General features: G+C 57.6%; 1 protein-coding gene, 4 non-coding genes and 1 pseudogene across 5 annotated transcripts; 1 reads left to right on the top strand and 5 right to left on the bottom strand.

Moving 5' to 3' along the window:
• Nucleotides 1-187: 187 nt before the first annotated feature.
• On the top strand, nt 188-6,521 carry ACP4 (acid phosphatase 4). The gene is made up of 11 exons (XM_032612873.1): nt 188-289; nt 362-466; nt 540-626; nt 1,776-1,922; nt 2,227-2,325; nt 2,519-2,614; nt 3,319-3,451; nt 3,532-3,614; nt 4,043-4,167; nt 4,403-4,581; nt 4,661-6,521. The coding sequence occupies exons 1-11, from the start codon at nt 188-190 to the stop codon at nt 4,774-4,776; spliced, it is 1,272 nt and encodes a 423-aa protein (XP_032468764.1). The 3' UTR covers nt 4,777-6,521.
• Nucleotides 6,522-6,708: 187 nt separating this feature from the next.
• LOC116743825 lies at nt 6,709-12,835 on the bottom strand (annotated as a pseudogene).
• On the bottom strand, nt 8,043-8,133 carry LOC116744837. The gene has a single exon (XR_004347167.1). It is a non-coding gene; the product is annotated as a small nucleolar RNA SNORD88 (small nucleolar RNA).
• On the bottom strand, nt 8,526-8,614 carry LOC116744839. Its single transcript, XR_004347169.1, has one exon. It is a non-coding gene; the product is annotated as a small nucleolar RNA SNORD88 (small nucleolar RNA).
• On the bottom strand, nt 9,515-9,610 carry LOC116744838. The gene has a single exon (XR_004347168.1). It is a non-coding gene; the product is annotated as a small nucleolar RNA SNORD88 (small nucleolar RNA).
• On the bottom strand, nt 10,968-11,060 carry LOC116744836. The gene has a single exon (XR_004347166.1). It is a non-coding gene; the product is annotated as a small nucleolar RNA SNORD88 (small nucleolar RNA).
• Nucleotides 12,836-13,194: the final 359 nt, after the last annotated feature.

The following is a 13,194-nucleotide window of genomic DNA, read 5'->3' as shown; positions in this document are numbered from 1 at the left end:
TTGTGGTGAAGATTAAATGGGTCAGTCCACGGTGAATCCAAGGCTGACAAAGGCCCTGGGGGATCGGGCTCTGCGGGGAGGCGTGCGGGGACCTGCTCTTCGGTGGGGCGTTGCTGAGGCGGGGGTAATGAGCAGGTGGGGCTGCGGCACAGACAGTGGGCTGAGCTCAGCGTCTGGCTGTGTGGAAATGGCCGGGCCAGGGTTTCGGGGCCACCCTGCTGGACGTCTCCTGCTGCTGCTGCCGCTACCCCAGGCCCTGACAGAGGGACCCCTGGTCTTTGTGGCTGTGGTGAGGTGCCCCACCCCCGCTGCCCGGCCCTTCATGTCCCCCAGGGCAGCCCTGACCTGGTCCCCTCCCCAGGTGTTCCGCCATGGCGACCGGGCCCCGCTGGCCTCCTATCCCACTGACCCACACAAGGAGGCTGTATCTACCCTGTGGCCACGTGGCCTGGGCCAGCTGACCAGGGTGAGAAGCTGGGGATGGGAGCAAGGGGTGGGGCAGTGTGGAGAGGGGTCTGCTGAGCCTGCTCTGTCCCCAGGAAGGGGTCTGCCAGCAGCTGGAGCTGGGCCGCTTCCTGAGGAGTCGCTACGAGGATTTTCTGAGCCCTGAGTACCGGCGGGAGGAGGTACTGCCTTACTGACCTCCATCTTACCTCCTGACCTTCCACCTCTGATTTCCACTGACTCTAGTGTTCCCCTTGGCCTCCACCTCTGGCCTTTGACCCCCATCAACCTGACCTGCACCTTATGTCTGATCTCTGACCCCTGAACCATTGACTAAACCACGTTGACCTCTGACTCTGTCTCAACCTGAGTCACATCTTGACCTCTGGCCTCCATCATCTCTGACTTTATTTTCTGTCCTCCACCTCTGTGTTCTGACTCCCCCTGACTCCAACCAGACCCTCTGACTCCGAAACTTGATTGATTCTGTCTTTGACCCTCATTGATTCTACTTGCCCTTCTGACTCCAAACTTTGACCTCTACCCTTCCTCAAACCTGACTTTCCTATACCTTCCTCTGTCTCCTGACAGATCCCCAGTTAGGATCATTCCTCCTGACCCCTGACCTCTGATCCCTGATTCACATGTACTGAACTCTGACCCCATGACCTCCAATCTGCCCTCCTCATCTTGACTTCTAACTTCCAGCCTCCAGAGATTCTTATATTCCTTTACTTTTTAAAAATCTATTTATTTAATTTATTTACTTTTGGCTATGTTGGGTCTTTGTTGCTGCGCGCGGGCTTTCTCTAGTTGCGGCGAGCACGGGCTTCTCACTGCGGTGGCTTCTCTTGTTGTGGAGCACGGGCTCTAGGCGCGGACTTCAGTAGTTGTGGCTCGTAGGCTCAGTAGTTGTGGCTCGTAGGCTCAGTAGTTGTGGCGCACGGGGCTAGTCGCTCTGCAGCATGTGGGATCTTCCCGGACCAGGGCTTGAACCCGTGTCCCCTGCATCGGCAGGCGGATTCTTAACCACTGCGCCACCAGGGAAGCCCCTGATATTCCTTTCTGACTTTCATTGACTCAAATGACCCCCTTAATCCTCAATGTCCACCCAACTCCTGACCCCCAACCCAACTGCTCCTGACATTGACCTCTGACCCTTGATCCCAGCTTCCAAAATTGAAGGCCAGCCCCTGAACCCGCCCTGAGTTTTGACCCCCAACACCTGAACTTCGACTCTGAACTTAATCTGAAGCTTTTGGTTTGCTGCTATAGCTGACCTCTGACCCTTACCGTGGTACCATGGCCTGGCCTCTCCCCACCGCACCCAGGTGTACATTCTCAGCACAGACTTTGACCGGACCCTGGAGAGCGCTCAGGCCAACCTAGCGGGGCTTTTCCCTGAGGCCGCCCCAGGGCGCTCCGAGGCCACCTGGAGGCCGATCCCGGTGCACACGGTGCCCGTCACTGAGGACAAGGTCAGGGGGCTGGACAGGGCCTGGAGGTGGGAGGGATGGAGGGAGACAGGGACCCCAGAGATGGAGAGGGCCAGCGGCTGAGAGAGGAGGCTCGGGGCCTGGATGGGTGGTTCCCGGGAGCCAGAACACCCAGACCTTCCCTGGGGCTGAGCTGTCCTGATGGGGTGAGCCGCCTACCCGACACTGTGCAGCCGGATCTGGGAGAGACGCTGGACCGGAGACAGGGCCCCACAGCCCGACTCCCCCCGCCTGCAGTCGGGCCCCAGTCACGCTGCTGTCCCCGCTGAGCCTCCGTTTTCTCCAGCTGCTGAGGTTCCCTACACGAAGCTGTCCTCGATACCAGGAGCTGCTGAGGGAGGCCACGGAGGCCGCCGAGTACCAGACGGCCCTAGAGGGTTGGACGGTGAGCAGGGCCTGTGTGGTGGGACAGGATGGGGCGGGGCCGGCGGGGCGGGGCGGGGCGGGGCTGGCGGGATAGGGCGGGACCTGCGGTGCAGGGCGGGGCCAGTGGAGCGGGGCGGGGCCGGCAGGACCTCGTGGGACCCGCCGGGCTCGGAGGTCTGTCAGGCTCACCCAGCCCAGTCCGGTGCATCCAGAACTTCTTGACTCACCTGGAGAACTTCACGGGGCTGTCGCTGGTCGGGGAGCCGCTCCGCAGGGCGTGGAAAGTTCTGGACACTCTTATTTGCCAGGTGGGTCCCTGCCTCACCCACCCAGCCAAGTCGTTTATGGCGCCTGGGTTCAAATCCCAGCTTTGCCGCTCACTACCTGTGTTCCCTCAGGCAAGTCACTTAACCTTTAGTGCCTCAGTTTCCCCATCTACACAATGGGGATGGCGACACACGTATCAACACCCCCTGGGTTGCTGTTTAGATCAAAACGGGTTAATTCACGTGATGCCTTAGAACAGCGCCTGGCACACAGTGAGGCCTTTCAATCTGTGTGCTTGCAACTCCAATCCCCCAGTTCCATAAGCGGAAAAGCGCCGGTAACTACGGCTTCGGCGGCAGGAGCTGACCCGAAGCTGCATGACGCTGGTAGTCTTTTCTTACCCCACTTTACGGGAATGTATGTCTAAGGGGGCTGCCCCAGACCCCACTAGATGTGTTATGAGGTATAAGGTATCCTCACCACTGTACCTTTCTAAAATTCCAAACGTCTGATTCTAGAACAGCTCTGGACCCAAGGATTTTGGATAAGGCCATCTGGAATGATGGTCATTCCTATGCTTAATTAATAATCGCTATCACCCACCCCGTAACTTCCTGACCAGACCTAGCCCATGAGGGTCGGGAGAGAGGACTGCAGCTGATGGGGGCAACACAGGAGGGCCTAAGGGGGGCATGAAGAGCTCAGGACGTTGCGGTCACTTTGTCCCCTCCCTCTCTCTCCCCAGCAAGCCCACGGTCTCCCCCTCCCATCCTGGGCCTCCCCGGATGTCCTGCAGACACTAGCTCAGATCTCGGCTTTGGATATTGGGGCACACGCGGGCCCACCCGGGGCAGCAGAGAAGGCCCAGATGTCTGGGGGTGAGGTGTGGAGATGGGAGGCTGGGAGGCTGAGGCGCCTTCCTCTGGGAAGTTCTTTGCACTCTGTCTCGTCCTGTCAGGAATCCTGCTGGATGCCATCCTTGCCAATTTCTCTCGGGTGCAGCACTTGGGGCTGCCCCTCAAGATGGTTATGTATTCGGCTGTGAGTCTCTGGGAAGGGAGGCAGTGCCACGTGGGCACAGGGATGGGGGCGCAATTTGGGTGTGAAAGGACTGGTGGTTCCAATGGAACTTCAGCCTGATGCCTTGAGTAACTCAGATCTCCAAACCATATTCTTGGACCATATCACTAGAGGCATAGAATCTGCAAGGAAGGAGGTGATGGTGTTATGGGAAAGAATTCAGTTTTTCTTCAAGGACTGGCTTTTTAACTGAGCTGTCACATTTCGTGTCTATTTAACCAATCTTTATTACGTGACCACCTGTAACTGGTGGGGCTGCCTCCAGGGTGAGCAGGTTCGGGGGGACTGGTTCTAAGGGGTCTGAGGGACATTGGGAGGCAGCTGGATGCACAAGCTCAGGAGAGGAGACATCTGGAGGAGCCCTGAGTCAGCCCTGGATCCGCCTGCAGCACAACAGCGCCCGCCTGGCTCTCCAGGCGGCCCTGGGTCTCTATGATGGGCACACACCGCCTTATGCCGCCTGCCTCGGCTTTGAGTTCCGGAGGCGCCTTGGGGACCCGGATGACGACGCAGGGTGAGGAGGGGGTGGTACCCGGGAATGGGCAGGACCAGAACTCTCAAGAGGAGTGATGCGGTGCCAGGTAGAGGGCATGGCCCAGGCACAGGCTCCGAGGGGAATTTACTGGGGACGGCATCGGGAAGGAGTCAGGAGCCCAGTTCTCCACCCAGCTGCTCTCCTCCAGATTTCAGGTCAGCAGTAGGGAAGGCAAGGAGGGGCCTGGGTACCACCACCTCCTCTCTCCCTCCAGGAATGTCACCATCTCCCTCTTCTACCGCAACGACTCTGCTGGCTTACCCTTGACCCTCGGCCTCCCCGGGTGCCCGGCGGCCTGCCCCTTAGGCTGCTTCCGCCAGCTGACTGCCCCCGCCCGGCCTCCGGCTCACTGGGTCCCCTGCCATGGCTTCTACGAGCCCACCACCCCCACAGGTGACGGCCCTCGGTGGTGGGGTGGGAGGGGGGCGGCTCAGGTCTGGAGACTCACCCCCCCGCCACGTTCTCCCCGCAGCCACCGTGGTGCCTCTGCTGGCTGGTGCTGTGGCTGTGCTGGCAGCCCTCAGCATGGGGCTGGGCCTGCTGGCCTGCAGAGCCGGCTGCCTGCGGGACCGGAGGTGCCCCGTGTGAGCCATGGAACCGGCACCGTTTCCCCCGCAGCTGACCCCGGATCCCAACACAGCAGCTCACCCGCTGCTCTGGCTTCCGTGACTTACTGTGCGCGCCGGGGTTCACAGGGAGAGCTCCCAGGCCAAGTCACAAGCTGTCCTATGTATGTGTGGGCTTAAGCGTGCATGTGTGTGAACGCACGTGCGCAGGTCTGTGTACACGTGCACATACGTGTGGCTGTCTATTCATGCATATGCTCCCGCACGGATCTGTGTATACACATATTCGACGTACACGCACATGCTTACGTGCTCCTTTGCACGTGGGTGATACGTGCACCAGCGTTTATGTGCGGGTTTCTATACACGCCTGGGAACACGTGGTGTACGTGCGGGAACCTCTATTTGTAGGTGCAGCACACATGATGTGTGCGAGCCTGCAGGGTGACCTCCTCCCCACCACGGGTCATGCACTGTCGGGGTCCAGCTCACTCGGTCTGGCTTTGGTGCCCGCCTGGTAGTGGGAGAGCTAAGGTCAGGGTTCAGAGCCTAGCTGCACAGCCAGCCTGCTGGGGCCAACCTGGAGGTTGACTCTGGGCTAAGCATCTCTGCACCACCATCTCCTCTAGCACACACGACTCCTCCATCAGGTTAACTAGCCTCCGGGGAGCCAGTAGAGGGAGGGGGCGCTAGCATCCCCTCTGGGCTACCTAACATAGCATTTGCTATAATTACAATTTGGAGGGGGTGGGATCCCAGGATCCCACCCAAGTACTGTCCAGTATGGTTGCCACTGGCTGCCACGTGGCTGTTTGAATTCGCATTGTGTAAGTAAGTAAAACGTGAAATTCAGGTCCCAGTCCTACTAGCCAGTTCCAGCACTCATTAGCCACACATGCCCTAACGGGTGGCGCAGACAGGGAGCTTCCACGGGACAGCCCTGAACGTAAGGAAAGGTAACGCTACCACACAGCAGCTTCACGTGGTGCTGGTCACAGACCAGGCCGTCCCAGGCCTGTACTTGCGCTGCTGCATTCAGCCCTGCAACCCAGGAGGCGGCTCTGCCCTCTCCACACGCCAGGCAGCAGTCTGGGGCACCAATGATCCCGTCTGCATAATCAGGCAAACGTGTCAACACCCCACTAGGCTGTCGGTGGGCAGCCTGGTGTGCAGTGGGTGCTCTGTAACCGCCACTGGGTGCCTGTCAGATGGGGGAGGCTTGGAGGATCGGAGGTGGGGCTGGGCAGCCAGACGCGAGAACCACCCCCAGCTGCCAGAACACCGTGGGCATGGGAGGGAAAGGGCAGGGGTCAGCAGCCCCATCCTCACACGTGTGGACAAGCCCGGCACCACCTGCCCTGGGCCCCAAGGGAGCCTCTTGTCATGAGCAAGCGGCCTACCACTGCCCCTGCTGGTACTGGGCTGTCACAGGGCCTCAGGGAAGGCCTAGGAATGCCCTCCGCACTTCACTTCTTGGTCCTGCCTGGGGGGCGGGGCTGGAATTGCAGTGGTGCGGCCTCTTGCCTCCAGACGCACGTTAGACCCAAAGGAAGCTCCAGCCGCCCCCGCAGCTGTGAGCCTAGACCCCTCCTCAGCAGACTGCTGGGAGGGTGGCGGGGCCTCGCTAGGGCTGCCATGCAACTCCCTCCACCCTCACCCGGGGAGGGTTCTGGCTCCAGCTCCACGCCTGGACCCAGTCAGACGCCGCAGCTCACACGCAGTGACGTGCAGGCTACTTAACGGGTGCCTGGTACCGCCTGCCAGGTGTCCATCCTCACAGCTGGGATTCTTGGGCCCAGCATCCCTCGCCCAAAGGTACCAGCCACACACACAGCTACAGAAACTGGAAGGGACTGGCCGCCCCCTTCGCAGGCAAGCAAAGCGCAAAATCCAAGTTTAAAAGAGAAAGGCATTGCAAAAAAAAACTTAACAGAAAAACCTTGGCAAAAGGGGAAACGAGCAACCATAAAACCCAAGTGCTATATGAAGTTAACAGGTAAAAATACTGCATTAAAAAAAGGCTCAAGAGAAAGGGTACAAGCTTCAAGGTGCTTTCATGGCGTGGGCTGCGGGGTCTCCCGCTTGGCCTGTAGTGCTTCAGAAGCCCATGTGACACAGCGGCGGGGGCCCACCCACCACGCCCATCAGGCCAAAGTGTAACAGACTGAAACGTAACACACTGTCTGGCATCCAGCAACAGCAGCTATCAGCCAGCTGCCTGTTCTCCACCAGCTCTGGCTGGTGACACCCACGGGGTGGGCTGGGGGCAAGGACACCCCTCTTTGGGGCTCCTTGAACACCGGCTGGAGCCGACCAAGGCTTTGCGTCTCCCCTACGATGTCCTGCTCCTTGCCTCCTTGCCCCGGGAGGCCTAGTTAGTCGTGGCTCCGCCCCACAGGCTTGGTCGGAGTACGGCGGGCACGGGGGCTGCTCCTCTCCCGGCCCAAACGCATCGCGGGTGTGGCTGCGCCTGGCCTCTTGGATGTACAGCTCCAGGAGGATCTTGGCGGGCTGCCTGTCCACCCGCTCCTTGGGCATGCCGTGGCTCAGCAGCCAGCCCATGAGGTCCTTGCGCGTTGGGTTGGGCCCCAGCATGAGCCTGGCGCAGCCCGGCTGGCTCTGGTGCCAGAGCAGGCCCACGTGTCGGCGACGGTCTGGATCACCATCACCGCCTCCAGCACCGTCACGCCCTTGACCAGCAGGCCGACCAGCGAGAGCAGCAGCTCGGAGGCGCCGCTGCAGGCCCTGCGTGAAGGGCACGTCCTCAGGCACCAGACGCTCGGGCTCGGGGAGCGGCGGCGGCGGCTCGCGGCAGATCCAGTCGAGCATGCCCAGCTCTCGCACCAGCTGGATGCCCTCCTCCATGGTGGTCCAGGGTCGGAAGGGCAGCTCGGTGCCCTCCAAGTGCAGGAAGGACTCCCAGCGCTGGTGCCAGCAGCCTTTTGCCGTCACCCCGCAGGGCCTTGCAGCGGTAGTTGAAGACGGGCATCGCCGGTCAGGTCGCCCAGCATCACCAACTCCCTGGAGGCCAGGGCCAGGGCCAGGCCGCCCTGGTCATACACCCGCAGGATCCAGGTGATCATGAGCTCGTTGGGGTTCTGCCGGAAGCGCCGGGCGATGGCCAGGAGCCCGGTGTACGTGTAGCAGCGGTCGCCCTGCCCCGCCATGGCCACGGACCGAGAAGAGCCGGAAGGCTGGAGGGGCACGGCCACGGGAGCTGCGGGAAGGGCACGGAGGAGCATTGGGTGGGGAAATAGTCACAAGCCCCTAGCCTCTCCCCACAGTGGGGAGCCCCTCAGACCCCCAGGTGTCAAGGTCCTGGGGGGGCACTGTGTCCTCACGGGAGATCAGAGCCCAGTGCTGGACATCATGGGGGCCCCAAGCGTGGCCCCTTCAGGAGCCCTCCCTCATACTGGATGTCTCCCCGCAAACCCCACCCCAAGCCGCTCCTGTACCAAGTTCCCCTTACACCACCCACTGCGCTCCCATCACGGGGTTACTGTGAAGATTCAATGAATTTAGTGCTTAGGACTGCCTGGCTTAGAGTTAAGTGTTCAGCCTTTGCCTGGACATATACCATTACCATAATCTCTCCACTCTGTAACTGCAAATTTAATAGAATTATGGTATTAATAAGAACTTGTTCTCACCGAGACGCCTGGTGGAACTGCTGGCCTCCTGGAGGAACTGCCTGCAGACAGGGAGGGGGGAAGAGCAGGCTGGTGGGGTGCAGGGCAACCACGATCCCCATCCATCTGTCCCCAGAGCCAGGGACCCTTCCCACCCCCGGGGGTCAAAGGTCCCGGGGGAGCACCGTGTCGTCACAGAGCAGAGCCCTGTGCTGGACATCACAGGGGTCACAAGCACAGCCCCTTCAGGCACCAACTGAGCACATCTCACTGCAAACCATGCCCCTTCCACCGCAGGTTGGCCTGTTTCTCATCCCCGCCCCTCCCGCATCCACCTCCTCTAACACGCCCCACCCCCATCTCTGCAGCGGATGCCACAGAACTCAGGGCAGCACTCGGGGGGCGGGGGCGCAAGGCTGGCGCTCAGTGATCCCGGTGATCCCCAGCAGTACCAGCTGAGGCATCTCTACAAGCCCAGGAGGGGCTGGGCCCTTGCTGGGGCGGGGTGGGGGGGGGTGCCCACAGCACACACACCAGGGAACCTACCCCTCAGCCCGATCCGCGCAGACAAATCACGCCCTAAGGTCAAAAGTGGCAGAACCGGGGATCAAAACCAACCTCGCTAGTCCTGTATCAACTATAGGGAAGAAGGGGGGGGTACAGAGAAAGCCCCCATCACCCTGTTGCACCTGAACATGGATGGAGGCTGCAGAAATAAGCCCCCTCCCCACCACAAGGAGACGAGTGTGGGCAAACCACCACCTCTATGTGCCTCCATCTCACCTGTGAAATACGGACAAAACCGCACCGATTTCAAATAATGGGGTTATTGCGACGATTAAGTGAATCTAGTGCTCAGGAATGCGGCCTGGCTCAGACCAAGTACTCAGCACCTGTCCTTATTATGTTACTATTGCCATACTCCATAAATTGCATTAACAATACATTTATAATATAACAAGTTTAATATGATTATTACAGCATTAATAGTAAGGGAGTCTCTTCTGTTCTTACCGAGGGCTGCTCAACTCCTGCGGGAACCACCTGCAGACAGGAAGGGATGGGGGGATGGAGAGGTTATAGGTAGGGTGCAGGGCAACCATGGCCCCCATCCGTCCCTCCCCAGAGACGGGACCCCCCCACTCAGACCCCCGGGTGTCAAAGGTCCCGGGGGGCACTGTGTCCTCAACAGAGATCAGAGCCCAGTGCTGGACATCATGGGGGTCCCAGTGTCCTCAAACCCCACACCCCAACTCCGCTGCCCCCGGACTGGGCAATGCAGAGTAGAACATTTCCACCTTGCCAGTTCTGCTGGCCAGCAGTGCCTCAGACATCGACAGATGTTACACATCCCTTAGGGCTTCCCTGTCCTGCTGTCAGTGCTCCCTCTTCTCACCCCCCTCACGTATCGCTGCCCAAGTGACACTCTCTACTCCACATTATCCCAGAAATTCCCTCTCAGCCCACAGCAAACCTTCAGAGCTCTGCAGAGGACACCTCAGATGAAGAGAACAGCCCCCCAGAAAGATGCTCAGATGGTCTGCATTCTGAGCTAACCCTTCACAGGACGCAGCTCCACGCCCCCTAAGGTACCTGTTGGCGAGAACCTAAACCTCTAAGAACCCCACAGGCTACACTTTCAGTTCTCCACATTATGTATGTAGAAAGTTATCTAAATACAGGTGAAGACATACCTGTATCGGTATCAAGTCATGCTTATTAATGGGAATATAGATTTAGGCCCAGACCTCACTGAACAGAGAAAAAAACCCTCCTAGAGCTGGGAACACTTGTTTCTTTTTGGGTAACACACATACCCATGCCCACTTGATGATTTACTTAGCTCTTTGAAACATCTGTGAAACATTCTCCAATGTGAAACATTTATGAAACATTCTCCAGATATACCATGTTCTCTGACAAGTATTGTATAAACTGAGGGTAACCTTAACAGCTCTAGCAGTTTACATATACATGATGCATGGGAAGCTGCCTAACCGTTGCTGGAAGGTACACTGTGTTTAGTCTACAAACCACCCCCACCGCCCTGCAGTGAGTGATAATGCTTCCAGCCCTTCTGTTTCTTTTCTTCTGCCGAGTTTGAAAATCAGATTTCTGACTAGTCCTCTTCCCTGAAACCCCAAAACATACACTGGGCCCTCCATATCCGCGGGGCCCTGGAACCACTCCCCCACGGACACCAAAAAGTGACTAAATATTTTCCTCTTCTACAGCCCATATATTCTGTCATATTCAACCCTTACCTTTGATGCGTTGTGCCCACTCTACAGACACAGAAACTGAGGCTCAGGAGACCAATCACTTGACTAACATCCCTGAGCCCAAGAACAGAGCTGGGATTTGCATGATTGCTGGCATATAAAATTAGGTCCCAGAGATATCTGATGTGAAGTCACTCCAAGTGAGGGTGAGATATTTTAGACCTGGGTGGGTCAGGGACTGGGAGCAAGGGTTCTTACCAAGGCGGGTGGGCCCTCAGCTTGAAGACACACCTGTAACACAGGAAGGATCTGGTGAGGGTAGGGGAAGAAACAGCCTGGGGGTCCAAAGAACATCAAAACCAGGGCCCCTCAGACCCCCAGGTGTCAAAGGTCCTGGGGGGCACACTGTGTCCTCAGGGGTGATCGGAGCCCAGTGCTAGACATCATGGGAGCTCCAGTCCCTCTGCAACCAGGTCCCAAGGCCACTCACCTTCAGGGACAGAGGCCAAGCAAGCTAACAGTGCTTAGAGACTGGAAAACACAAAATGCATCGGACGTACAAATACCCACAGCCTTCCAGGCCTGTGGTGACACCAAAATGCCCTCACCTCCCCAGTGTCACTCCCCAGTCCCCACAAGGGACTGTCCTCAAACCCATTACATGGAGAGAACCTGCTAACCTCCTTGCCTAGTTTTGCAGATTTCCAGCATTGGCTATACCTGCTACTGACCCTAAACAATTAAAGCTAAGATGCAAATCCCTTGAAAGAAACTGTTGGGGTAAATGAAGAGGAAAAGAGAAACCTAAAATACAAGCAGCGTAAGCAATGACCAGAGACCCTTAAACACAACCATTTTTGAACAAATCAACCGTGGAAGACATTTTGGAGATGACTTGGGAACTATGGACACAGAGCAGATAGGAGATGGCCTCATTAAGGAATTATCTCACTGAGGACGACAACAGCAGTGTCATTAAGTAGAAAAATGTTACTTTAGAGACACCGTGTTAACTGTTTTGGATGAACCAAGAAATTTACTTTCAAAACGTGAAAGACACAAAAGTAAACGTGGGGAAATGTTCTGTCAAACATGTCTATTTCCCTGCATGTTTGAGGATTTTAACAAGTAAAAAAAAAAAAAAAAAATGGCGCGAAAAAGGAATACATGGGACAATGGCAAAAGGGGGCGCGCTCCAATGATGAATGGATGAATATCCTTCCACTTGTGACATGGCAACAGTTAGGATAAAGTCAACGGTTTTCTAGATGATTGACTGAAGGGAGAAACTCAGCTAGAGAGGATTCTTGCTGGGTTGTGGTGGGGAGAGAAAATCAGCTAGCTGCTCCTGGGCTGGATCTCCTTGGCAGAGCCGTAGTATTCCTCGGGAGTCAGGGAGACGATGTCCAAAAAAGTCCGGTTAGCCCAGAACTAACGTTTAACACAAAACTCTGATATTCTGAGTGATCACGAAACTGATATTTAAGTGACAGTGTCAGAATGATTCCTGAAAGTGAACAAAGGCCCCATCTGCTTTCTCCTAAAACTACTCCTATCTGGTTCTCAGACACAACCCAGTAATTCACTTAGAGACCCCACTCGCACTTCTTCCTCAGGAACCCTTGAAATTCTGTCTCTACCTGCCCCACAGTCTCTGTTCTACGTTGCACAAAAACGCCAGCCACGTGAAATGGGAATACACAAGAACGATTTCCGAAGAAAAGTACGTGTAGCTAGCACAGGTGTGGAAAACCTCAGAAAGAAAAGCTCAATGTCACAAGCCACCCCCACCCCGAAACGGACAAAATGGCGGAGCCCTGCGACGTGGGCAACAGAAATGGCGCAGCCAGGCTGCGGTGCAGACAAAGGAGGACTAGTTCTGGTGTCCCCAGTTCGCTTCGGCGGCAGTGCTCCTCTCCCACCCCCCGAGAACCCCCAAAGAGCCACCACCCTCTCCGGTCGCCACTGCCCGCCCCGCAGAGAGCACTCAGGCTCGCCTCGGAGCGCGGGTGCCAGGCCCTTACAAAGGCCCTGACCCCGTCCACGCCATAGCGTGGCCGTCCCCGCAGCAGCCCCGGGCACACACGACACGCGCGACCCAGGTCCCAACGCACGCCCTCCCGCGAAAAAAAAAGAGCCAAAATGCAAAGAACTCTCACCCAACCCTCACTTTCTCCACCGCGTGTGCGAGTTGCTGCACCTTCCGCTTTATTGCGCGCGCCGCTCGCACGGCCCGCCCCCCGGCCCCAGGTCGGGCTCCGCCCTGAGGCATCCAGCATATTCACCGGTGTCGGAAACCCCACTTTGGTGCTTGGAGAAGGAAATACTGCCTGTTTCCTCTAGAATACTTCTGAACAGGCGATGATACATTGTCCCTGGAGGCGGAGGAAAAGAGAGCAAGGAAATATTGGGGCCCTTTTTCCTATCATGAGAGTCAGGCAATTCTGTGAACAGCACAAGAGGCGGGCGGTGAAGGGGAAGGACCCCAAGTGTGGGAGGGGCCAGAAGGAATTGCCAGCGCGGCAGTGGCGTGAGCCCTGGCTGCAGGGGCGGGGCCGACTCAGACGCAGTCCCAGGCGCAGGGTGGGA

This window comes from Phocoena sinus, chromosome 19 (genome assembly GCF_008692025.1).
Source record: "Phocoena sinus isolate mPhoSin1 chromosome 19, mPhoSin1.pri, whole genome shotgun sequence".
Lineage (NCBI taxonomy): Eukaryota > Metazoa > Chordata > Mammalia > Artiodactyla > Phocoenidae > Phocoena > Phocoena sinus.
The sequence above is the reverse complement of the archived record's forward strand: the minus strand, read 5'-3'. Positions and strand labels throughout refer to the sequence as shown.